Below are 27,820 nucleotides of genomic sequence, written 5' to 3' on the forward strand. Positions count from 1 at the left end.
GATACATCCAGAAAATATTAACACGAAGTTAGTGTTCTTATATAAATAACATGTAATTGACTTTTTGTCAAAAGTTATTAGTTATAAAGATCATTACCTACTGATCGAAGCACCAGGAAGATCCTAAGTCAATAAACCTTTGAATATGTAAGTCAAAAAATGACAGAATCACAAAAATAAAATGACAAGTCTACAGTCAGGACAAGATTGTTATCCTAGATCACAGGTTCCTTAAACCCAAATATTTACATATACCCTCCAAAACCATATAGATCAGCAGCAAAAGCAAGTGAAATCCCAAAATTGCCCACCCGAGAGTATAAGACTACAAATTTCGGTTTACACGTAAGTGGGAGAACACTCCAAAATCAGGAGCACCAGATCCAGAGCCTATTCTGGAACAAAATCAGGTAGGGATTACATGGAAGAGAGGAGAGGTGGCAAGTCCTTCATGGGGGTGGAACACAGAAGGCAACAGCCCCCCAAAGGAAGCATCGTTCCCCTTGGGGGAATACTGAGAACAAGTCTGAGACTAGCGGACCTGAACATTGGCTTTCCAAGAAAGAGGCCCAGAAAGTATTCAAGACCACAGTGGCAGTCTTAGGAAGATGCTGCCTCTGGGAAAGTGGGAAGCAATCAGCAAGGTAAAGAAAAATAAGAACTCATGTTCAGAAATTAAGGGTCCACGCTTTAAACCACCTCGCTTTAAAAAAAGATGCCTAATGAGATAACGTTCACTGCAGTGATCCAACAGTAGAGGGCACTCTTGAACTAAGAGATTGAGAAAACTGTCCAAATGTCTCATTGCCCCTCCTTAGAATGACCTGATTGTTGCTAGTCCAGGAAAATTCAACATACTTAAGACGAACAGAGAGTGCAACATTACTCTAAGATGAAAACAGTAAATGAGAATCAAAACTAAACGGATGAAACTTTCTCCAGAAACATTCCCAAACAGTCACAGAACTCCTCCTACAGTCTTTCTATTCAATGAACTGGATTCTATTCTATGAATCAGAGATTTGAAAAAAACACAGTAAAACAAGAAAAAAAAAAGTGTAATAACTGGGATGGAAAAAACAGAATTTTCATCTTCCACAGATTATAGTCGACATTAAAACAATCCAAGAGAACCTACAAATCATAACAATAGTCAAGTTTCATGAAGGTTGTTAGATACAAGATCAATATACAAAAATAGCATATCCATATACCAGCAACAAGAAATTAGAAAGCATAATTAAAGTGGAAATGTCCCATTTATAACTATAATAAAATCTCTAATGTTCCTATATGAATACATCTAAAAGAAGACTTAAAAGACATTTATGACAAAAATTACAAAATTTGCTTAAGGGCATAAAATAACTCATGTATTTATAGACTCAATATATGTTCCATATACATACATGTGTATATGTAAATTTCTAAAAGGTTCATAATCTGACATTTTATATATAACTCTTGATTAAATTGTCATTTAAAATTTCTATTAATCAAAAGACAGAATAAACAGTGTTCCAAGAGAAACCACAGACAAGAAGATATTTATTTTAAAATGAAGTCAAACAATATTAGTATCCAGAATAAATAAAAAATGCTTAGAAATCAATAAAAGACAATATTCTATAGAAAAATGGCCTAAGGCTATAAATAGCTCCCAGTGGAAGAAAATAAAAGGACTAATAAACACTTGAAAACAAATTCAGTCTTAAAACTGTCTTACATTCAGTAGTGAAATGCAAAGTAAAACAACCACAAAGTACCACTGTATTAAATCCATTTGGTAAAAATTAAAAATCTCTACAATGTATATAAGGATATGAAAGTAAGAGCATATTCATATATTACGAGTGGCAATATCTTGCAAAGCTGAAGGTGCATATGGCAATTACATTTTTGAGTATCAAGAAATCCTTGCAGGGGCGCCTGGGTGGCTCAGTGGGTTAAGCCTCTGCCTTCGGCTCAGGTCATGATCTCAGGATCCTGGGATCGAGCCCCGCATCGGGCTCTCGGCTCAGCGGGGAGCCTGCTTCCCTTCCTCTCTCTCTCTGCCTGCCTCTCTGCCTACTTGTGATCTCTGTCTGTCAAATAAATAAATAAAATCTTTAAAAAAAAAAAGAAAGAAATCCTTGCATATGTACTCAAGGTAAGAGTTAGAAGGATATTCAATCTAACTTTATTTATAACAGTGGAAAACTGGAAGCCAAGTCCATCAATATGGTGGATATGTTGGATGACCATAATTCATGATAAGTTGTTTCTCTAAAAAATTTTTTAAATATGGCAAAACTATTAACTTACAGTATAACTGGGTAATAAGTAGATGGATGTCTGAAGAGTATTCTATATGGAAATAGTCCATAATCTTAAAACGTTTAAGTATTAATAGATGACAGCGAACTTGTTTCTCTACCCTATTCTCATTCAAAGTTATGATTCAAATAGTATAATTATCAGTCAAATAGAGTGTTACTTTGGGCAGGCCAATTTGCAAGGTGGAATTGAGCAACTCCTGATGCACCTAAAGCAAGCAGAAACCCATTCCATGCAAGCTCAGGCCCTTCTCCCATTCTTTATTATCACCTCCAAGCACAAAGTCTGATACAAGGTAGGCGCTGAGAAATTAATCAAACACATAAAGTGATTTTAAAAAATTAGATATAAAGAAATAAAAATATAGATTTACTATAAGAAATCAAAGTAAATAAAGGTGGAAGGTTAAAATATTCAGTGATCTTTTTGAAAATGCAATGTGACTCATCAATATGGAAACTTTTACAATACTGAACGATGACTGTTAGTCAGTTATAAACCATTTGATATCATTCCCCCCCCACCCCCACTTTTCAATCTGAAGAACAGGGCAAAAATCTTTAAGTGATACATTTCATCCGATTTGAAACAAGATGGTCTCTTGAAAATAAAACCATGGGAAATCAACATAGATCTTCCTTTTAGATATCAGCTAAAAGCTATAGCCAAATAAAGAATATAACGAAAGAATAAGTCCATTAGAAGGCAAATGGCCTTCAGAGAAATTCAAGAAAGCAAGATAAGAAAACTAAGGGAGGCATGGGTTCAGGCACAAGAAAGAAGTGTCCTGGCTCATAAAGAGACCTCTCCGGAGGTTCTGGGAGCAGAGCTGCAGGACACCAAAGTCAGTGTTCCAACCCAACTTATGACAGCCAACAGTAACTTTAGTTCATTGTCTGGAATCACCCTAAGCAAGTCTGTGCCACGGGTCCCTGCTGAGCACTCCGTCACTACCCAGAGCTGAAAGGTCCAAATATCAGCCCCCAGTTCAGATTCCACCAGGGCTCTACCATGGGATTTCTTACTATAGATGATGGAGAAAGGGTCAGTCACTCTCCTGTGATATAAAGTCCTCGCCTCAGAGGGAGAAAAGGAAGCCAACAGGGAGAGAATGCTGGTCCCCATTCCAGTAGTCTCCGAAGCTCAGTTCTTCCAAGGACTTTCCCAGAGTTCCATGTGGTAATTTAAACTCTTTTAATAAACTCTCCTTTTGGCTCAAGGTAATTTTAATTGTGCATTTTTTACTTATAAGTGAAAGAGTCCTATTATAATCAGGTAATCAGAGTCTGAGGCCATCGATCATTGTAATCTTATAACTACCTCACCTTGTTCTGATTCCAAATACTCTGATTACAGTTTGTCTTCCTCTTTCTTTCTTTCTTTCTTTCTTTCTTTCTTTCTTTCTTTCTTTCTTTCTTTCTTTCTGTTAGGCTGCCATGACTGGTATACTTGAACATTTTGTTTCTCATTATAAATTAACTAATTAAAATACTGGCTTTTCTTGTGAGCTTAATGAACATAAGTCAATATCCATGAGTCAGCTAAATTCTGAAGCACAGATAAAATGGTCTGTCTGGAAATGTAAAACTGAAGAGCAGGTGCTGGTAAATTTACCAGTCTGATGCCACGCTGTAAGAACTCTTGGAAGGTGGACAGCTGGCTTTTGCCCAGCACCACCTACAGTTTGCCACACATGCCCTCTCCAAACTTTACCAGTTGTAAGAGAACAACTAAAGGTGTTCTGCAAGATGAAAAAGGAAAAGAAATCTGATATTGAAGTTATTATTAAAGCCATAGTATTAGTTAAAATGCCTACAACTGCACTAAGCCCTGTGGTACCATGTGTGAATCTGGGACAAGATGATATACCAAAACCCATGGAATCACGGTTTCTTAAACTTGGAAGAGCTTTAAGGGTCAACTGCTCCTTTTCTGTTTTGTCTGAAGGAGGGGCAGATATTTTCTTACCCAGCTTTGGTCCCATCCAAGAGTCTGAATCTGAGAAAGTGACTCAAAAACTCAAAAAAGCAGGGGATTAATTTGGAATAAATCCCCTTGCTGGCAGCACCCACCATTTCGGATGGGTAGAGCCCCTATGGCTATGGATTCTACTTGACTCTGTGTGGTAAGAGAAGGGGAGCTTACAATCTCCCTGGGAAACTCTGTCTCATTCTTAACAGAAATTGTCATTCTCTTTAAATCTCGTATTGAGCAGAGATTCCTCTTTCTTCTACCTATGGAACGAACCACACAGAAAATCTGATCATTCTTCCACATCTGCTACATGCCAGGACTTTTTTTTAAATGTACCACTAATTTACCCTCAAACTTCCCCAGCTGAGTAATTCTCATCTCAGTATGTTCAGTTAATTTTACTTCTTGAGAGCATTTCTCTTGGAGATTTCTGTTCTGCTCTAGTCTCAGAGCACTGTTCTCCCAAGCTGATACACAGCTGGAGTGTTGGGGAGTCTTAGTCTGGGGATAAGCACCACGGTTCCCCTGTGAAGGATTTTCTATTGGAGGGTCTCTCATCTTTCTCTACCTTTGTTTACTCCCTCATTTAAAAAGATACTAACATACAGTGTTAGATTAGTTTCACATGTACAATATGATGACTGAACAATTCCATACATGAGTCCGGGCTCATCACGATAAATGTATACTTCATTCCCTTTATCAAGTTCACTCAACCCCCCATATCTCCCTTGTGGTCCCCACTAGTTTTTTCTCTGTATTTAAGAGTCTGGTTTTTCGTTTGACTCTTGTTTTCTTCGTTGTTCATTTGTTTTGTTTCTTAAGTTCCACATAGGAATGAAATCATCAGATTTGTCCCACTCGGACTGATTTATTTCACTTAGCATAATACCCTCTAGCTCCACCCTAGAAATCAACCTCGAGGAAGCTAGTGGGTAAAAAGTGGAGAGAATAGATGAAATAGAAGACAATTTGAATCTGCTTTTACTCCCGATCCAAGCCAAGCCCCTGCTAAGTTCCCCAGCGGGTTGGAAGCAGTTCTCCCCTCCCATCAAGCACACACCGGGAAACCCAGAGATTCTAGCCCCTGCTTTTACCACCAAGTAGTCATGGGGCCTTGAGCAAGTCATTTAAACACTTTACATCTTAATTACCCCTTCAGAATCTCTTCCGTAAATACTTACAGACTAGAGGGAGAAATTAATTAATGAGATATAGGATTCTAAGATTATCTCTGTGCTTTGATTTCCTTGTCTATACAATTAGGAAGACACCTACTCATAGGACCTTGACTACTACTAGGAGAGAACAAACAGTAGATGGTAGATAATGCATGTGAAAGTACTTTGAAGGAAATGGAGCGCCCTACACATCTAAGCATGAAAGACAATGTATTATAGTGATTAAGGACACAAGCTCTGCAGTCAGAAAGACCAGACAGGAGTTTAAGACTCAGTCCTGATGCTTACTACGTAAGGAAATTCTAGGAAGTTACTTTACTTCTCTGAGCCCTTTTTAATGGAGATAGCTGCAGTGTCTATCTCAAAGAAGGAGAATTAAATAAGCTGGCAAAGCCCTTGGCTTAGTGCTAGACACATACTAGGTGCTCATTAACACAAGAAGAAAAAACAATACTGCAATGATACTAATTAAAGAGTGGAAGATGGTTCTCTTTGCATTTTAATTGAAATACTCAAGCTGCAGGATGGTGAATGGGTTGAAAGGGACAAGACTGGAGGCAGAGGAACTAGTTAGGACACTTATATTAGCAATTGGATGGGGTCAGTGACCTTGCTCAGGCTCCAGTCCCAACTCCCCACTGGCTACCTGGCATTTGCTCTTGCTCTTCTCTTCCCTGCCTCAGTGAACGGCCCCATCAACCCCCAGATGCCTAAACCAGAAGCCTGGGAATCAACCTGGAGTAGATGTCTATTCTTCTCTCTTAATATGAAACCTTCTTTTCCTCCACACCACCACCACTAAAGGTCAGGACCTTATTAAGTCTGACCTTGATTAGTTCAACAGTCAGCCTTCTGACTGCAATTCCAGTCCTCTAATAACTGCCTTCTGCTTTCTAAATCTGATTTAGATTTAGATAGAAACAAATCTGATTGTTTCTATCCCATACTTGAAAACCATTCACTCTTGCCTCCATGATAACATCCAAACTCCTTAACATAGCTTTCAGGCCCTACCTGCTTTGTCCCAAACATCTCTCTCCAACATTAGCTGCTATCCTGAAAACTTCTACTCTGTGAACCAGGCATGCCCATCATGAGTTCCATTCAACCTCCTTTCTCTCTTGTTTTTCTCTACTACTTCATCTTCTCACTTCTTCCTTTCTAGAACATATTAATTTGGGGAGGCACAGAAACCATCTTGACACTATGAAGATGAATGTTATTAGCAAAATTTACAAAGAAAGGAGACAAAAAGACCCCACATCCTTAATGACATCATGTGGGTACCACACCAGTCTTTTAACCCCCTTATAGCTCACATCAGCTGACCAAATTCCTTGATTATTCAAGTTGCTATTAGTTAAGTTTTTTGTTGCTTTTAGCTAAGTTATTCCTTACAGATACTTGAGTATTAACTGGTCATTTTTCTGTCTCATGTATTAAACGATGAGCTACTTCAGTAATGGGGTGCCTTTTATCTCTACATTCTGAACACTTTATTGATCCTAATTCATAGTAGGCACTTATTATGTCGAAAGAATGAATTCAGATATGGGGGACAAATATAATTTCCTCAGTCCTAATGTAAGGACCTATTTAGCCAGAGGCTTCCATTAAGGTTAAACAATAACCTTGTTGTTTAACCCTTAAACTGTCCCTGCTCTCCTTCCCCCAGTGACTGACTTAAAAATAAGTCCTGGAAACCAGCCCCAGGTAACAAAGCCCAGATACAAGTGTGGGTCAGGCCAGGTGGAGACATCCGATCAGTGGGGGTTGCATACTGTCTCCCTAGCTACCAAGGAGTTTGGGCCCTGCCCTTTGGGAGCCTTTGGGTGCCAATTCTAACCAAGATGATAGGCTGTGTCAAATGTCTACTATAAGGTAAATTGTAATTCAATTGGTCACTTATGTGTGACCTAACATGACTGTGGAGTTTCCTGCGTATGTTACAATCTCACTGGCCACCTGTGCGTGGCCAGGCCCAACCTCATGGCCTTTGCCCTTAAAAGCTAGTCTGTGAAACAGAGAAGGGTCGGTTGCCCTCTCTTATCTGTTCTTGTCTGTCCACCCTGTTCCCGTAAGAGGCACGGGCCTGGCCGGTCAGTTTGATTCTTGATGCTTGGCGCGAAATAAAGCTTTGCATGACCTTCGCTTTATATCAGTCTCGCCCCTTTAATCACGGACACATTTTGGGGGGGGGCATAACACTAATAAATTTTGCAAGCCATTTGGATAAACAATATAAGTCTTAAATGTTAAGGTAACAATTTAACTGTGTAAGTGCCAAATAGAGAATCAAGTTAAATATAGATGGCAGCAAAGATTTCTGTAATGCTGGAAAGTTCTTATTCCTGTGAAACCACTCCTCTAGCTCAAAGGTGCATAGTATATTGCTATCTACTAAGACCCACTGAAGACTTTAATTATGACATTATGACAACCACATAACCTTCCAAATCATAAAGAGCAATATTAGTAATACAGGCTTATCATTAATGTACACGGAATAAAAGGTAATGTCAGGATCAAATAGAAATTCCATAATATTGACATTTTGAAAATCTTGGCCACTCACTTGTTTTATTGGCTCACCAGTCCTGAAAGTGTGAACTGCTTCCATCCCCAGTGGATTAGCAATGACAAAAATTCTGCCATAAGCTGACTAATGGTAGAAGCAGCCATATAATCACAGTAGTTAGAGACATAAAGCTTGTTTCAGTTACCTATTGCTGTGGTGTAAAAGTTACTGGCTTAAAATAAGAACTACTTTATCATCTCTGACTATTCTGTGGGATGATAGGCTCAGCTGGGTGGTTTTTTTGCTCCCTGTGATGTCTATTAGAGCTACAGTCATCCAGGCACTTGACTAGACTGGAATATCCAAGATAGCTCTTCCTCATGGCTGGCAGGTGGTTTTATCTGTCATCTGCGAGCTCCTGTCAAACACGATACCATGGCTCTCTTCCACGTGTCTTGAGCTTCTCACAGCCTATTGGCTAGAATCCAAGACTCAGAAGGCAGGAACTACGAGTCTCAAAAGGTCTGCACTCAGATGTCCCAGAGCATCACTTCTGCCATATTCTATTGATCAAAGCGAGTCACAAGGCCAGCCCAGATTTCTAAGACAGGCAAATTACCTCTGCCTCTTGATGGGAGCTGTGGCACGCATGTGCAGAGATGGAAGGAATTCTTGATGATTACTTCTGGAGGCTAGAGACCAAATAAGTAAATTGAATAAGGCAATCTTCCTAATTTTACCTTGAGGGCCTCACTGAGCATACACGACTATGCACATAAACCTGAATGTCAGTTTGTAAGTTGAATGGCTATTCTAATGAAGTTAGATTCTATAAACACTTACGGGGATGGTCTGAGTCAGCCATCAATCCACCAAATCATTCTCCACTTCACATTTTCCTTGTTGTTATCCTCATCACCATCATCATAGGGCTTTTTTTTTTTTTTTAACTTTTTGTCCTCTGGGAAAATGGGTGGTAACTTACCAAGAGATAGGCCACCACAGAAGTGCCTCAAGAGATAGGCCACCACAGAAGTGCCTGAGTAGAAAAGGAAGCGAATGCCTTTGCACTGCACTTTGAGAAAAGGAAAAACAGTGGGGGGAGAGGGCCCTCTTACTATTCATATTCAGTCCCTTTCCTCTTTAGAGAGCCAAAGGTTTTACAGATGTTAAGTGCCCCAGTGAGAGAAATAAATTGAAAGAGCTTACGTTGAGGCCTGAGCTAGCTATGGCTACTGTGAAGTAATCACTCCACACACATATGGGTAAGTGCTCTATGCCAACAATGAAAACTTAACTGCCTGAACACTTTTTGGCCTCATTTAACTTGCCCATTTATGTGACTACAGATGCCTTTCTCCCTAGAAGCATAACATTTTAGAGCAGGAAAGGACTTTACAGATCATTTGCTTCAATCCCCTCATTTTGTAGATGGAAACAACTGGAACCCAGAGAGGCTTATTAGCCAGCACAAGGTCACATAGCAGTTCAGTGCAGGTCCAGAAGTTGAACCCATGTCTCCTATTTTCTCATACCATGGCTTTTCTGAAAAACCATACTAAGCCCAAATAGCTACCCTGTGGTTAAAACACTATTAATTTCTTTCTCCTCCAGTCATGTGAATCACAGAAGCGTTTGAATGACTTCTGGGAACAAGAAACATTTATTATAAAATTTTGACAATGTACACTAATCACTACCACTGGGAGACAATGAAATTTGGTTAAAGTGACAAGACAGTAGTTACGGCTGTCCTGGTAAGAGGCCTTCATACTTCATCCTCCGGTTGGTAGTCGGGACTTCTTGGCTGCCCTCAAACTGACACAGGTCCCCATGGGCATGCTTCTCACCCAGCTTATATTCTATGCCAGAGTTGGCTCTTCCTTATAAAGAAAAACTGGCTTTTCCTGTGAGCCATTATCCCAGAACCATGCATGGTTACATATGCAATATTTAAATAAGGGCTTCTGAGAAATAAGGTCTTAAAATTATGTTTATACTAAATCTCATTTACAAAATTGGATCTGCCTGATATAGCCTTTGTTGTTGTTTGTTTCATTTGTTTGTTCTGTTGTTTTGGTTTCTGGTTAGTTGGTTGGTTAATGGTCACAGATGCAGTACAAATATTATACATGGAAACCTTACTTCTTAGAATGAATCAGCTATAATAGCCTGTTCCTATGGGCAATCATAAAATGATTTTGTATGAGATAATCATGTATCCAAGGGCCTTCTGATAATCAGTGAATTTGCTTTACAAAAAGAGCTTCCAAATTAAGTGAAAGTTGCTTCAGAATTCTTGAGAACAAGATAGGAGGGCGAAGAAAGCCTCTTAATTTACTAATTAGATTCACATTCTTACCAATATTTCCTATGTGTCTTAAATGTGTCTTTCATTACATTTCTGTGCCTCTAATGACTCTATCCATGTAGTAAAAGGGATATATGTCAGAGATGCCCTACACATGCAACTGTCCTCATCTGAGACCAGAAGAACACTGCTGATGGCTGAAGTCTTGGGCCTCCCTCTCACCCCTTCTGTCACTGGTCATTGTTAAGTCTTTGGAAACTCAGTGAAAGAAATATAACCAACTCTCAAGAGAAACAATAATTTTAGTTCTTGAGAAGCTCAATCTAGCCTCAGTGTATATAAATCTCATTTTTAAAGTTGAGTCATCGATATCAATTTTAGTCTTAACCTCACTGCTCCTTATATCACAATTTTTAAAAATTTATCTCAGTCAGGGAGCCTGGGTACCTCAGTCTTTTAAGTGTCTGACTCTTGATTTTGGCTCAGATCATGATCTCAGGGTCACACTGGACATGGAGCCTGTTTTGGATTCTCTCTCTTCCTTGCCCTCCCCCACAACTTGCACTCTTTCTCTTTCACTCTCTAAAAGAAAAAAAAAATAATTATCTCAGTCTGTGACATAAGTGGAAGGAATTATCCACAAAGTCCTTTTCTCTAGTTAAGGTTGGGAGTGATAAGTGTTGTCCAAACATTCTAGTTCTAATTTTCAGTATGTTCCAAAGACATTTGCTGCCAGTTTGAGGAGGAAAGGTATGTGTCTTCTTCACATTGGCCCAAAATACAGTGGGCTGGCTATCAGTTGAGTTGTGAGAAAAGAAACAGACTGCCAAATGCCATCATAATATAATGGATGTTATCTAAAAATTAAGATAAATGCATCTGACTAATGTCTCCTTAATAACAAAGCTATTTCTATATTCTGATTTTTTTTTTTTTTGTTAAGAGGTAGCTAGAAGTTTAAATTTACATTATGATTACAGCCTTTCTTTTTATAAGTTGAAGCACATTATTTTGGTCCATTGAGCAAACTCTTTCTTATTCATTGCCTTTTAAAGTTGACATTTAACTTCCACAGCTGTACAGCTGGCAAGAAGCAAAAGAATATTTAATATTAAAGAGAGAAGATTCTAAAACATCACAGCATTCTATGGTATGGAACATACCGTAATTAGTGCACATTAACTGAAAGAAGAAATCACATACGGAATTAGTGAAGGAAAAGGTGCTCATTTATTTATTTCCTTGCTAATACTCAATCAAATAAGACAAACAAGTATTCAGCAATTCAAACTAATAAGGACTGAATTTCTAAAAGATTATGTCTTCTAATGCATTCACCAGAATAGAACTCAGAACAACTTCTGGTTCTACAGGTCTTAAAGCCCTAAGTCAAATAAGCTAGGAAACAGCAAGACCTCTCTTCCATTAGAATTTTCTGTTCCAGGGCGCCTGGTGGCTCAGTTGGTTAAGCGTCTGCTTCGGCTCAGGTTTTGATCCCAGATTCCTGGGATCCAGTCCCGCATCAGGCTCCCTGATTATCCGGGAGCCTGCTTCTCTCTCTCTGCCTCTGCCCCTCTGCTCATTCTCTCTCTCTCTCTCTTTCTTGCACGCGTGTGCGCGTGCAAAAAAAAAAAAAAAGAAAAAATACTTAAAAAAATTTTTTCTGTTCCACAGCAGAAATAATCCATTCATTCAAGAAATGATTACTATGCAGTGGCTATAAGCACTGGGGATAGAGCTGTGACAGTTCTTTCCTTTAAAGCACTGAGTTTAGCAAGAAAGACAAACAGAAATTCAAGTAATCGCAACCAAGATGAATAGTGTTAGGATGAAAAAGGCATACAAGAGTCATGGACACCCATAAGGGACCTACCAAGTCATGAGGGCTGGGAGTGACAGTAGGAAGAGATGGGCCTCTGGAGGAGGTGACGTTTCAGATGAGACGTGACAACTTTACAGTTAAGATTAAAGGTACACAAGCATTTTGCTCCACTGAAAGCATATTAAAGAGGCTTTAAAAAAATAAACCTACAAGAATAAGGAGAACAGAAAAAGGGACAAGAGAAACACATTTTGGAAGCTTGAGAGAAGATGAACAAGTGGTCTCTGACTTCGCAGAAAGCCGAGTATATCTAAAGCAGCAAGGGAGGACTGGGTTAGAGCTGCTGGAGAAGCAGTCAGAGCTCCAGGCCCCTCTACCATTCCCTGCTGCCGGGTAACTGCCCCTCCTTTCTTCCAGTAGGAAGCTAGAAATGTATTCACTAGAAAGGGTAAAAGAGAAAGTCATTGATCAACAACATGGTTCAGTGACCATACATAATGAAAGATTAATACTGATGTCCCAGTAAAATACCCTGTTTACTCCAAGAACATAGGCACCAGTCCTTCACCTGTCAGATGGTCAAGTAAGGGCGCTTCCTCTGGGGAATCTGACCAGCCCAAGAGGAAAGACTGCTGATGCCAGAGCTTCTGGGGAAAACAACAACAATAACAACAACAACAACAATAAAGCCCAAAGAGACCCACCTGGATATCTCCAGTAAAGCTCCAAATCAGTAAGCTTCACTCTCCCGCTCTTAATCAAGAGCCGGAAGGCAAGGATTGATTATCAGATATCTCAAGAAAGCCTCCGGCAAGGAAGATAGATATCATACATTCAAAAAACAAACAAAAACAAAAAAGCATTTGGGAGGAAATAGAGAGTATACATAGAGAAAAAATTTTAAGAAAAATAATCACATATCATTAGATAGATAAGATACTACAGTCATGAAATTTAAAAAAGATCCTATAAAAACAGAAGAATTAAAAACAAACAAACAAACAAAACAAAAGAACTCAAAAGTAGGGCTGAAGAAACAGACTAGATACTAAAGGCAAAGATAAAAGAGAAAGACAAGAAAATTAGAGGACCAGACCAAGCAATTCAACATCCAAATAAAGGATTTCTAAAAGGAAAGAACACAGAAAATGGAAGTTATAAATCATCAATGAAGTCAATTAAGTACACTTCCCTGAATTGATAGATGGGAGTTTCTAGACTGCCAAGTGTCTGGCCCAGCCATGGGGCACAGCACTTATCACGTATACATCGATTACTGTTTTAATTATCTTATGTATATTAACTTGTTTAATCATCGCAGCAACCCCAGAACATGGATGCCTTTATAAGTATCATTTTACAAATGATGAAACTGAGGTACAAAATAGTTAGGCAACTTGCCCAAGATCACACAGCTGGTAAGTGGCAATGCCAGGATTTGAAGGCAGGTGACACAGCCCCGGAACCCGCTACACAACAGTACCATGCAGGAGGCAGAGCATCATTATAAAATTTCAGAATACACTTCAGATAGTTCTATATTATCTTTTAAAACCAGGATAGCTATTCTTTCCATAGTGCATACAGGGCCTCATGCTCGACCAAGAACCCAAGAGGAACCCCATGCAGATTCTTGTTCCCACCTCCACACACAACTTTCTTCCCTCCAATACCCTGTCCTACAAATTTTAGTCACATCAGAAGCTCTAAATTCCTATTCCTGCTTCCCAGCTCGTCAAGAACACTGCTCTACATTTGGGCTCACCTCCCGGTGCCACACCCAAAAGAAGTATCCTCAGAGAGTAAGTCCAGGGAGAGTGGGATGCTCACCTCTCATCTCAAGGAGCACAGAGCCACACATTGCTACCCAACGCCTAACAACAGTTACCTCCTACATTTTGCCCAGTTCTATAATTATGCATGGCAGGAGAGTAAGTCTGAAACCAGTCCTTGTGTGCCTGAAGGTATCTTTACTTGACCCTCCCACTCCAATAGTTCCTTGGCTTGAAATTCTTTTCCTTCAATGCTTCAATGTTATATTCTTGCAATCCAGTATTGCTCTTGGAAAGTGAACATCAACTTGATTTTTATTGTTGTCCCTATTTTTGTTTCTTTTTATTCCCAAAAAATAAAACTTTAAATTCCTGTTCCATCGGGTCTGCTTCCTCTGATATAGGTAGGTTGTCTATGTCCTGTCATTCTCCATGATAATTTTACTCTTTAGACGTATCATGGTATCTTTTAACTGGGATTTCATCAGTATTATTCCTGAGACCATCAGATGCCTCTGCTTTGACGACTACAAAGGTGGCCCATTGAAAGGAGAGGGTCAGCTAGTGTCTTTGCTGGGAGGGAGGGAGGTAGAGTTAAGCGCCCTACTGCAGGTCCCTGGGCTTAACTGCCCTTGTTTTCCTTGGTGTTTCTTTCTTCTGTAGATGCACTGCCTAGTTCCTCTGTATCCGAGATTGCTTTCTTGAACTGGAGTTGGGGAAGACAGCTCCAGCCCCACTGGCCATCTGTGGCAGCATTACAGATTTCAATGCTGAGATCAGAGTTTCAGGGAGATAGACTGTTGGTATCAAATCATCTATTAGGTAGGGCCCTGGTGTCTTGTTTTCTGTCCTGGACTGAAAACAGCAGGCAAAGTCAATGCAAAAAAATTCAACTTTGAGCATCTACTCCATGTTTGCAAACACAACAGACAAGACTCATTCAGCTCCTGTCTGAGCCTGGCCGACCAAGATCACAGCTCCCACCCTGGACTGGCCCAAGATTCCACTTAGAGACATCAACTTTTGTCTTCTCTCTTCTCCTCCCTTTTCATCGTCCAACTGTCTCCTCCACTAGCCCATCATTTTCTTTAGAGTTTCTCAAAGTTTTGATACAGTTTTCAGGTCTTCCTTTGGACTCATTCTGCCTTTCCATGTCTTCACTGGAATTTTCAGATTTCAGTGCAGGGAACAAAGCCCACGGAATGTTCTTAGCTCATCAATTTCATGGAAGCCAGAAGTCCACCCTCCGCAGGAGTCACTCTGGGGATACTCCCTTTGGACCTTCCAGCCCACTTGGGTATGCTACAGCAGGTTGTGGGAGACATAGGCCAGGCCAACCTCAGAGGAGGAATCACTGTTAGGACCTGCACTGTTGGAACACCTAGCCAGAATTACAAGTGACTGAAATAGGGTGGGGCATTTTCATTTAAGAAACTTCCCACCCTAACCTCAGGCAGAGTGCAAAATAGCTTAGTTCCAATGCCAGACATTTCTCAAAGGAAAACATCCAAATTTCTGGTAATGATGACATATATCCATATCTACACAGTACACAACCCAATACTTAGAATTTTATCATGCTTCTACGTACCTTTATTCCATATCATTTATCTATATATCATTACAGAAATTATGAAAGTTTGTCTTCTTTAGAAAGATGAGTGGAAGACAAATTTCTATAGTAAAAATTCATGCTGCCCCCAAATAAATATATTTCCTTTTTCAGTAGAAAATAACAGTCTCCTGCTATACAGTCAACTCTCATTATTCATAGTAACGTTCTATAAAATCACCACAAACACTGAATTAGCAAATACTGAACCATTGCTCTTAGGGGAAACACAGGATTAGGTTCCTGAGAGCCTCTGCTCACAACATTTCCATCAATCAGTGCATAGCCTGGTTTTATGCAATTTCTGTTTAAAGACACTATAATATATATTGTTATTCATTAACAATGAACATAGTCAACAGCATTATAACTCACGCCAGAAGTAAGCTTATCTAACATATATTTTCTTCATAAGTCCCATCACAGTCTTCTTGTGCTGGGACATCAGACAGTGCTTTAACATTATACTCTCAAGCCATCTCAAACAGCAAAATCACCAACAAAAAGCACACCAAAAAATGCAAAAATCGTGGCACTAAATAGACCATGAAAAGGACACTTTTGTACAGTATAAGAGCTGAAATGAGGAGGCAGAGCTGTGCTCTGTTGCACCTCGGCTGGAAATGTGCACATCGGGTAGCTCAAATTTTTCACCACTCTAGCATATCCATGAAAGAATCACCCTAAGTACTGCTTCGGGGGTTACAAATAAATGTTAGCAACTAGGAGAATTTGCAAATACGGAATCTTGAATAATGAGGATTGACAATATTATCAGTGCTTGCATACTGATGGGGGGGGAACTTTTGTTAACGGAAAGGAGTCTGTAAAATGCCATGTAAAGAGTATTTGGTTGACCTTGGTATACCCTCACCCTCCCACCTCCACAAATAAACCCCTTGATTAATTCAGAAATGTTTTGTGCAATCTGTAGCAGGTTAGGGTCTACTAACATTTTATGCCGATCTGGTGGGTGTCTAGTAAAGAGAGCTCCGAAGCCTGTGGCAGGTAGTCCAGTGTCCCTGGAAACGAGACAACAATTTTTAGAAAACATGTCAGACTGACATTTATAAACTTTCAAAGCCATACACAATTAATTCGGGGCTGAATTTTTTTTATCCTTTTTTAAAATTTTTTCATTTTTTATTTTAAGACCAGTGTAGTTCACACACAGTGTTAAATCAGGTTCGGGTGCACAATACAGCAATTCAGCAGTTCCGTGCGAAGAACGTACTACGGAGATTGCATCTGACTAGTAATCTAGCTATTCAGGCTGCTAAGACAGGGGAGCGACAATAGAAAAAGAATGACTTCAGGTAGGACTGATCAAACAAATAATGGTGTTTGGTATTGAGAAAAGGCTTGTGGTTTTATATTAATAGTTACAGCAATAAAATTGGCAGTACCTATAACTGAGGATATACCTGCTAAATATGGGAAAAAATCAGTCAACAGAAGCTCCTGCGTGAACTAGGTTGCCAGCTGGGGGTGGGTACGGTTCACCCGCTCAAGCGATAACAAGTCCAGCACCTGCTCCAACTGTTGATTATGTGAGCAAGAAAAACCATGATGGTGGGAGTAGTCAGAAACTGATTTCCTTGAGAAAATGCTGTATCGGGAGCACCAGTTATTAATGGGATTGGTCAGTCTCTGAATCCTCTCTCCAATTATAACTTGTATAACCTTGAAGAAAATTATTATGAATGCAGGGATGGTTACAGCTGAGGCTGAATAGTTTCTTTTTTTTTAAGATTTTATTTATGTATTTGACAAGAGATCACAAGTAGGCAGAGAGGCAGGCAGAGAGAGGAGAAAGCAGGCTCCCCGCTCTGCTCGATCTCAGGACCCTGAGATCATGACCTGAGCTGAAGACGCCCAGGCTGAATAGTTTCTTAAAGGTTATTCGTGTTTGCAACTTTTCTGCACTTTGCAAAATAAAATGTCCCAACAAGTAAATGAAAAATTCAGCATTTTGTCATTGTTTTGACTGCACTTTCCAACAATTACAACATAAGACAAGATGAATAGAAAGACTTTTCCATGGAAAGACACTGTGCCAAGCTGCAGGACTACAGATATGAGTAAGAAAGAGTTCCTACTCTCAAAGAACTACTTCAGGGGAAACACACATACATATAAATAACCAGAATGTAAGTCTACTTACCTTCCAACTGTTATTCAGAACACAAACAAAATGCTCAGAGGGCAAGAATGTCAGAGCAACTGATCCTGATCAGTGACTGCTCATGGGAATTAGCTTAATTAGTAACTGCTTGTCAGGTAATATTTCTATGTACATTTCATACTTCTTTTCAGTTAAACTTTAGAGAAACCTAGGAAGTAGATACTTTTATAATACCCATTTTCTAGGGTGACAAGCTGAATATTATAGACACTATTTCACAAGTAAATTGCGAAGTTGGTGTTCAAATCTAGTGAGACCACTGACCAGGAAAAATGCATAAAGAGGAAGTAACATTTTAGCTGGACCTAGAATGGGTACTGCTGATTGGCAAAAAACTGAGGGAAAGGGAATTCCAGACAGAGGGAATGGCATGAGCAGAAAAGCATGGAAACTTGAGATATGTTCGTTTCGATTGATGGGTCCCTATAACGTGTAGCTGGGCGGGCTACACCGCCCACTACTCATACAAATCCTTGCCTGCAGGTCTATGTTCTGTAAGTAAAGGAAAGTAGAAGAATACCTTTCAATAATCCCAGAGTTCATTGTCTCGTCATTCAATAAAGGCTTCCTCTTTATTTTATCCAATTCTCTGTTTAAATAAACTTGTGCCATTTTTTCATGTGTTTCTGATATCCAAATCTGGAAAAATGGAAGCCACATATAAGAAAAACACATACATTGCCAAAAATGGTCAGTTACTACAATATTTTTTGTTGAAGCACATTCTGATTTTAATTATTGATGCTATTGACATTGAAAAATAAGTACTATCTCATAGCAGTTCAGCTGTTTCATCATAAATATGTGAAAATGGACATTCCTTACCATGTGTTATTGGAAAATAAAAATCAAGTTGGTTGTTTCTATGAAATGCATTCAACTAAATACTAATGCTACATGCTTTCTACTTCTTTCTCAAGGTTAGCATATTTTAATTTCCCTAGGTAAGAAAATGTTTGTAGCAATCACTTTGTAAATCACTTTGGACTCAGATACCAGAGCCACCCCCACCATCATCCATTCATTCTCCATCAGAGGATTCCTCAATAAATTATCAAGCAGTTATTACTATGAGAAAGACTTGCAAATTCTAAGATGTACTCAAACCAATTGAAGAAGCATCATGAATAACATTTAAGGAATCTTACAAATAAAAATGGATGCTGAGGATTCAATATTTGTTTTTCCATTCCGGACCCTAGAAGATCATGAATGTGGAGGTTCACAGCAGAGAAGCAGAACTCACCACCATCAAGAGAACCCATTACTTTCTCCAAACCTGAAGACATCCAATGAAGCACTAGATCACATTGATGCCATCAGACTTTGTTAAGAAAGAAAGAAAGAAAGAAAGAAAGAAAGAAAGAAAGAAAGAAAGAAGAAAGGCCTTTGTTTAGATATTGGGAGACTTCAGCTGCAGGAATATCATAGCTATAGTCAAATGCTGATCAGTGACTGCTTTGAGTTGGTATAAAAAGCTCTGCTACAACTAGGAAACTATCCTACTCAAACCAATTTTAACTATAGTCGCTGGCTCTGGTTCCCTGGTCTATTCCATGGCTCTAGAGATTTTTTTTAAAAATTTCATTTATTTGACAGACAGAGATCTCAAATAGTTGGAGAGGCAGGCAGAGAGAGAAAGAGGAGGAAGCAGGCTTCCCGCTGAGCAGAGAGCCCGATGTGGGGCTTGATCCCAGGACCCTGGGACCATGACCCAAGCATGGCTCTAAAGATCTTCTCTGACCACTGTTCTCTAAGACTTCAATGTCCTGAATCACCAGCCACCCAACCCAATTTCCCAGCTTTGACTCCTATACCCTTCGCTCAACTACTCTTCCTCATAAATTCCCAAGTTCATAAGTCGATGGTAAGAGACACTGTATTGAGCTTCATATTATACACTTTAACAAAAACTAAAGACATTTCTTTTAGGAAAAAAATTACTAGGCACTTTTTTTTTTTAAACTGTTTTGTTTTCATGTGTAAGCTTGACCCAAAGGCACCTGTCAGTCTTCCACAGGCTAATCCCAACAGAAGGCCAGAGAGCAAGGAAGATCACTGAAGCTGTGCATAAAGGTCAGCCTCCATGGCACGGAGCAGGGTTGAGAAGGGGGGAAAATAGACCTGAAGGGAGAAAGGAAAAACACTTGGCATAGTTGATCTTCATTTTAAGGAAAAACTGAGACTGAAACAGAATACATGAGGCCCAGGTAAACCAGCAAGAAAGCAGAAATTTCACAATTCAAAACATGCAGTCTGACTCATTCACTGATCAGTCTGTATCTATGAAGGGCCAGGCGAGTGTAGTAAACACACTCCAGAGGCTTGACTGACTATAGCTTAGTGAGCTGCAGTAAATCATGGGGATAATGGTAATGATAACAGCACATGGTTAGACACTGTTCTAAATGTCTTCACATTAAATGCTCATGAAAACTCTGCTACTCCCACTTCACACCTGAGGAAATAAAGACATGGAAAGTGTCAGACTCTTGACCAAAGTTACAACCTAGTAAGTGGTGGAGCCAAGACTGAAAGGGAAACCGTCTGTCTCCAGGATCCAGTCCTAACCTCTATTTCCCGTACCCCTCAATTTTAGACCTCCCATCTTCATCAGTGTTAGAACCCCGAAAATTTTAGCTAGAGACCTCGTGTTTCAGACCACATTTTCTAGTCTCCTTTATCTTTTAAAAAGAGAGTTTAAAGTTTTTATTTAAATTCCGGTTAGTTAACATACAATATAATATTAGTTTCAGGTATACAATATAGTTATTCAATACTTCCATACAACACCCAGTGCTCACCACAGCAAGTACACTTCTAAGTCTCCTTTATACTTAAATATAGCCAGTGACTGGTTCTGAACAATGAGGCATAAATGGAAATAATTTATACAATTCCAGGAAAGTTCCCACTGCTTTTCTTTTCCTCCTGCATGAAATGTGGACATAGCAGGTTTCTGGCAGCCATCTTGGGCTCTGCGCAGGGATGGCAGGGTAGAAAGCAGGAAGGAGCAGGTTTCTGGCAAAGTTCCATACCATTCCTGACCTGCTATCATCCAGACTTTTTACATGAAAGAATAAAACCTTATGTGAACAGCCACTGTTGATTTGTGGTGTCTGTTGCATGTGGGCAAACCTAATCCTACACTATTTTAATGTGAAAAATCACTTTGGTCTAGAAATGTTCATAACCTGACATAAGGGTGGATAATTTATAAAAGCACTACCATGTGTTTAAAAATCTTTTTGGCTATACACACACACACACACACACACACACATATACACACACACATACATACATACATATATGTGTGTATATATTATATATATACATATACATATATGTGTGTGTGTATACCACAAACTGGAGATTGGTAATTTGGTATGTGAGACTGCTAAATTAACACAGCATGAAATTGCAGGATAATCACTAAAATTTCCATTAAATTTGCATAATAAGATCTAGCTTGTGTCAAATGGTAAATAAAAAATATCTAATGTGTGTTTAGGAAATTCACTTTATAACATCATTATTATTCCCCATTTTCTTAAGTATCAATTTTTCTTAAAGTCCCAACTTCTAATCTTCCAAGATGAACTCTTCTTATATGTGTGGATTTAAGAAATCCCAGTACCTGTTGACTGGGTAACTAGTAGAGGGAAAGAGAAAATCATTTGTGACTTCCCCTCAAGTTTCACATTTGAGGGTAACCAGACTCTTTCTGCTAAGGATGACCTACTCCTGGAAGAATCTCTCTTAGAAAGATGCATTTTAGTTGATTGCTAATTGACATTTCTTTCTAATGTTCTTATAGAGTCCCCGGAAGCAGACTCCTCTGACCCATACAGTAGGAAGTGCAGACACTTTCTACATCAGGTTCCTTCTGTGATGGCACAGGCTGCCTCAGGAGTAAGTCCGACCTCAGTCAACCATGTTCCTCAACTTCAGCGTAACAGTCACTCAAATCCCTTGCTGCCCAATATCCTCGAGGTCCCACACTACAGCAGGAAGTAGCTTATCCCATGGGGAACGCAGGGGTGGAACTCAGCATGTAAATTCTCTCTAAAGGACTCCAAATTCCAAATACTCTCAGCCCGTTCTCTTCAATATCAACCTCTTCTTTCTCTTTTTAATCTTCAAGGTGGATGAGAGACAGTTATTGCCCAAATGCTTTGCATGTTCCATGTGACAGATATGGCACACTTTGGAATGAAGAACTTGGCCCCTATCCTCTTAGATCTTCAGTCCTAACTGAAGCTGTTAAGTAGCACTTCCCCTACCAACTGTAGCTTTTTTTGTATCATTGCCAAAAGGTCACCATCATCAACAAACAATATCAAGACTTCATAAAAAGTCTTTATCTTTAAAAAAGGATGATTCTTATTTCGCAGTTTTGCTCTTGGAAATTCTGGCTCTGTTTTCATGTCTAGGAGAACACAATAGTAGTTCCATACAGAGATTATTTAAAGGATTTCAGAGAATCGATGAGGCTCCCTGCCCATCATTATGTTGAGCAACTGGGATGACATGGGGTATAATCAGAAAAATGATTTCATTCTTTTTTTCTACTATCTGTTCTATCTTTTCTTATAATCACCTCAGATAACAAAACTGTTTCTTGTAACAAAAACAGTCTCAGTTAAGTAATGAATATTAGTAGAATAATCACAAGAGGGCCTTTTAGTTGTCTTGATGTCTGAGGGAAGGAAAGAACAAAGCAAGTGAAGAACTAGAAGGTCAGCCTGCACTCCCCGCACAGACACACTTCCCTCTGCAGACTTCCCTGGCCTGGAGCAGAGTAGCTGGAGGAAGAGAAAATCTTACCTTAAATGAAATTCATCATTTTGATGAGTAGTTTAATTACTGAAATGGGACCGATAGACTTGTTATGATCAGAGACTGACCATAAAAATGATAAAATCTTGGGGCGCCTGGGTGGCTCAGTGGGTTAAAGCCTCTGCCTTCGGCTCAGGTCATGATCCCAGGGTCCTGGGATCGAGCCCCACATCGGGCTCTCTGCTCCGCAGGGAGCCTGCTTCCTCCTCTCTCTCTGCCTGCCTCTCTGCCTAGTTGTGATTTCTCTCTGTCAAATAAATAAAAATATTTTAAAAAAATGATAAAATCTGCATACCATTTTATCCAGGGGTACAGAAGAGAACATCACTCCACAAGGTAGGGTGAATAGACAGTGGAGACGAAGAATACAGGTGCGCGTGTGACTGCATCTTCCAAGTGCCGTTTGTTCAACATAACAGAGCACATGATTCAGAAAACTGATATACTGAAAAATTAAAATCTAGTTCCTCAAAGAGTTAAATGAGGCATGATGATTGCAATAGAAAAAGAGTTGTGAAGGAGAGTGATGGGATCAAAATGGCAGATGCCTCCATTCATTCTTATCCAAGATCCCTAGAAATGACAGAGCAGAGACACGTTCGAATCAGTAGACCCATGGATGCATCAGCAGACATGGAAAATACACTCAGTTGGCCTAAATTTATACAGAATTCCTGAAACAGTAGAGGCAGGTGCACTTGCGCTGATGTTGGAGAAAGACAATCCAAAGTAGATCCACGTGAGGATGCTGGAACTGGTGGCATCAACTTCGAGCTCAGAGATTACAGAAACCTGAAGCAAGAGGAGACCCTGACCCCATCACCGACTCGCCCCAAACATCTCCCTTTCTCCTGGTATAAGTGGTTCTCCTCCAAAGGCATTTAAAATTATTCCATTCACAAAAATTTGATCTATATGACTCTTTCAAGTACATAGATCTGAATGCAAGAAGCATCTGTAGGCATAGTCTTATGATCAAAACACTATTCTATGTCAATCAAATAAAAAAATACCTGAACCAATTAAGTAAATAATAATTGAATTTCTCAGATCTGGTATAATTATATCCCTTTATATCCCTTTTAGAGTCATTAATTTTTAAATATATTTTCATACACTAAAATAGCTCATATTTGAGACTTTCTTGGCTATTTTTTATAGATTCATAAAAAGAACGTTAGCACACTCTTGTACTATTCATTTATTTGCCATTTTAAAGTCCAAAATGACCATAATGCTATTCATACTAATATTAGCCTAATATGCTCATTCACATAGTCCTGTTAGTTCTGGAAATGCCTTGGCATGGATCCATTAGCCATATAAGAAAAATCTGTTTAGAAAAATCACCCATTGGTTTTCCTTGTTTCTTTATGTCTGATAAGTTCTCACCTCCTATGACACAGCATCGAAGGTACCCTGTACTTAATTCTTCTCAGTTTTGAGGACGTTTCCTTCCTCAAAAGCAGTCTTACATACTGATCGTGACAGAGGTAGTGTTGTGAGGATCCTTGGGTGAGTGGGTGAGGGACTTTACAAATGAAGTAACCATGAGACAAGGGCTCTGAGAATTTTAGTTTGCATGGGGCTCACTCTGGTAGAGTTATGCAGCACCTGAATAAAGTTTAAATAAAATACCAAGACAAAAGTTATAGTTTAAAATGCTATTTCCCATAATTGCTTAGACTCATAAAGCAATCAGAGAAAGTGGCCTGAATGAGTGCTTGTCCAGGAAGCTGCATCCCCTGGACCCACATGCTCTCCTGAAGCCAGAAGGAGCACTGGAGTAGGAATTCGATTATGCCAGCCCTGAAACCTGACTGGTATATTTCCAGATCTCACCAGTGAATGGTTCCTTTAGACTCAGCTCAGGAGCCGTGCTGTGGGCATCTCTACTAGGAAGCCATCCCTGACCCTCCCCCTCAACACATTTCAGTTCAGGTGCCCCTTTCCACATCTTAATCTTCTTCCTATCACAGCATCCACCGTACACCGTGTCACTGTGGTTGTACATCTGCACTTTCCCCGCAAGCCTTTTTTTTTTTTCATGCCAATAATTTATTGAATGGAGGTCTGTACACAGGCAAACCTTACTGTGGAAACTAAGATATCAGGAGCTCCCCAACCCCCACCCCCTCAGTCCTCCAGGGTGGGGAGAGGAGGGAGGAGACCTTAGGGGCAGAGGACAGGAAGGGGAACACAGCTGTAGAAGGGGGACGGGCCAGGTTGGACGGTGTGAATCGAAGTTTTCTTTAAGAAAAAAATTATAACAATCTATTTACACCCGGGGGGACCAGGGAAGGGAAGAGGAATAGACAGGCCGGTCTGGTTCTATTTACAAGGGACACAGGAGGGGAGGAAGGATTGGAGGAGTGTAGGCCTGGGAGGAGGGGAGGGGGCCAAGGGGGTAGGAGGTCCTCATGCCTCCAACCCCCTGTCCTTCCTTCTCTTCCCTCCCCACAACCAGTTAAAATCCTCTTAAAAAGCCCACCACAGGGTGAGGCTGGTGAGGGAGGGACTGGAGGTAGGGACAGGGACTCATTTACCTCTGCCCTCTAGTCTAGGAGCCCAGCCAGGTCAGGAGCTTGATGGGCTATGGCCCCCCCCTTCCCAGCCCCACTGGGGGCTCCCCGATGGAAGGGTAGTTGGTGGGGCCCTCAGGAAGAGTTAGTGAGGGGAGCTGTGGTCACTGATGTACAGTGACCTTGTTTTGAATTGTTTCTTACTGCACCGCTTAGCAAAATAACAGGGCCTCAATATATATTTGTGGAATATAGTCCTTTTTTCCTTCCTCTTCCCCCCTTTTTTCTTCCCTTCCTTCCTTCTTGCCTTTCTTTCTTTGTTTCTTTCCTTTATCCCTTCCTTCCACAAGTACCTATTGAGGACCCACTCTGGGTCAGGCACCATTCTAGGAACTGGAGACACAGCAGAGAACAAAACAAACCAAAGTCCTTTCTCTCATGGCACTAGTATCTAGTCAAGGGACATGTGCAATTAACAACTAAAGAAGTCTTAAATATATCCAGTGCTTTAAATGCCATGAAGAAAAATAAAGTAAGGGAAGAGGACAGAGAGGATGTGAATGGGCTCACCAAACGAGTGGGACTTGTACGTAGTACAATCAGAAAACAAACCTGTTGTTCCTCCACCACTGCCCATCCATAGCCATTTGGAGAGGAGAATTCTTTCTTATGCTCCTTGATAAAATATAGGACAATTGCCAAGATCTCTGTGGCCACTCTCAGATAACGCAAACATCTTCTGGCTACTTCTGTCCCAAGAGAAGTCTCACTGAAGTAAGTAAAATCCTCAGTACCCATGTACTAGCCAAAACTTCATTTGAAATGAAAGACTCCTTCCTGTAATTTAGGTCAGCTTTGGCCTGGCATATGTCAGTGGGAAAGATGGCACAGTTGGCTTCTTCTCAATTGTCCCTCTTAAACTTCTTCCCTACTCCTCAACTCCCTCTGGCTTCTTCAGGGTTTATGATGTGGGTGTGGGGATACAAGGAAGGAGAGAGGTAAACGCAAGAAAGGTGGAAGTATAATCTTGTCTTGGTTTCCTCTGGGCATGTCTGTTGTCTGACCCTCTCCGGCACTGACGGATGTTCAAAGCTGATTTTCTTAGAGTGTTCTGTAGATGTTGAGATCCCTTCTGAAAACACGCAGTGGTTATGTTCCATGACACAGGATGCCACTGTCCTGCCTCAGCCCCTGGGAATCCAGTCACCATCCCTCCCATTCCTACATGAGCGGCTCTTGGGCAGGTTCTGAAATGGCTCTCTGTCATCTTTCTCTTCTACATCTGATCCCCAAAAGCCACCTGCAGGCCTGAGTACTCAATTATCCTTGTCTCACCAATGATGTACATGTAGCTAGTTCCCCTCTCTCTGCTCTACTGCTTTGGAAACATCACCAGCACCTCATATCTCTAACTTCACCAGGCAGATGAGACTCACAGTACACCTTTTCCAAAACCCTGTTTTTCTACCCTCAAACCCTTCTTTTGTTTTCTTGGCTTTTAATCCTCTTATATCCCTCATGTGAGTACTGGCCTAAGGGAACCATCTTTGAGGGTCTCACCTAAGTGGCCTAATATTTCACTTTGGCACATGGGACTACGGATTTATTTGTGGAGAGTCTCAGCTAAAATGAAGACAAAGAAAGTCCTATTTAAAATACTGTTAACAAATAAACGGCGCTCACGTAACCCCAGTACCAGCACTGAAGGGCAAGGAGAACTTCATACAGTGGAACAGAAATGCTGGTGGACAAAAAAAGCAACCACTCAGCAGCAATATTGCAAAAATCCAAAAATGCTAAGAAGACATGTAGGAAAGGAAACAGAGAGGAAACAGGGACTACCTGGCATGTGCGTGGACACAACTGAAGAAACAGGACAGAGGTTATAGATAAGAGATGAGAAACCAATGCCCCAACACATGCCCAAGCCACAGCAAAAAAAAAAAAATAATAATCAGGTTCATTTTCTGCAAGGAGGATGCAGTGTTTGGGGGGTAGAAAGGCCCTGGGCTGGGAGTAGAACAACTTGGCACTCCAAGAGACAGTTTGAAAAGTATTTAAGATATTAGACTCTGGAACCAGAGAGAAAAATAGATTTTAATTTTTAATACACTTACTTGCTATTTGACTTTGAACAAGTGATCGAGCTTCACCTGGCCTCAGTGTCCTCATTTACACAATGTGGCCACTTAGAGTGCTAGCCTGAAGAGTTGTCCAGAGGATGAAATGAGGTGCTGTTCATATAACCCTCTTACTGAATCGATCCTATCCCATCAGTAGGATGCAATCATGAAGCAACTTCATTTTTAATCAAGCTGCCTCTTCCATCCCACATGGATGGCTAGTTCTTCTCTTTCACTTAATGGGAATTTTAAATGAGTCCCATAACTTTTCTAGGCCCCTCAATCTTGAGAAGGATCTCATTTTTTTTTTTTTTGAGAAGGATCTCATTTTAGTTATGAAATTTTCCAGTCCAGTGAAATCACCAAAATTGCTAACTATATTAGATTTAAGTTTCTCATCTTCCCAGCTGGGTGCTGCTTTAAGCATGGAATCCTGCAGCGGGTGGGCCTTGCTGTTTTCACAAGAGTCAGACACCTGGACCCTATGCCCTCTAAGTTCCAGTATACACATATTAATCTCTCTGATTTCCTTAAAATACCTCTCAACTGAGGAAGAAGGGACATGTGTCCCACAATGAAATAAATCTTTTTTTTAAAAGATTTTATTTATTTATTTGACAGAGAGATAGAGATCACAAGTAG

At 40.1% G+C, this 27,820-nt stretch overlaps 1 protein-coding gene across 3 annotated transcripts in view; it reads right to left on the minus strand.

Moving 5' to 3' along the window:
* The window catches only part of CFAP95 (cilia and flagella associated protein 95), a 122,372-nt gene that overhangs the window by 19,673 nt on the left and 74,879 nt on the right, over window positions 1-27,820 (minus strand). For all 3 annotated transcript variants that reach the window (XM_046023260.1, XM_046023259.1, XM_046023258.1), the window contains 2 exons: window positions 18,212-18,330; window positions 16,460-16,528 (listed from right to left, as the gene is read on the minus strand). In XM_046023260.1, coding sequence (XP_045879216.1) covers window positions 16,460-16,528; window positions 18,212-18,330 — 188 coding nt within the window. The remainder of the gene's footprint in view (window positions 1-16,459; window positions 16,529-18,211; window positions 18,331-27,820) is intronic.

This window comes from Meles meles, chromosome 11 (assembly GCF_922984935.1).
Source record: "Meles meles chromosome 11, mMelMel3.1 paternal haplotype, whole genome shotgun sequence".
Classification (NCBI taxonomy): Eukaryota; Metazoa; Chordata; class Mammalia; order Carnivora; family Mustelidae; genus Meles; species Meles meles.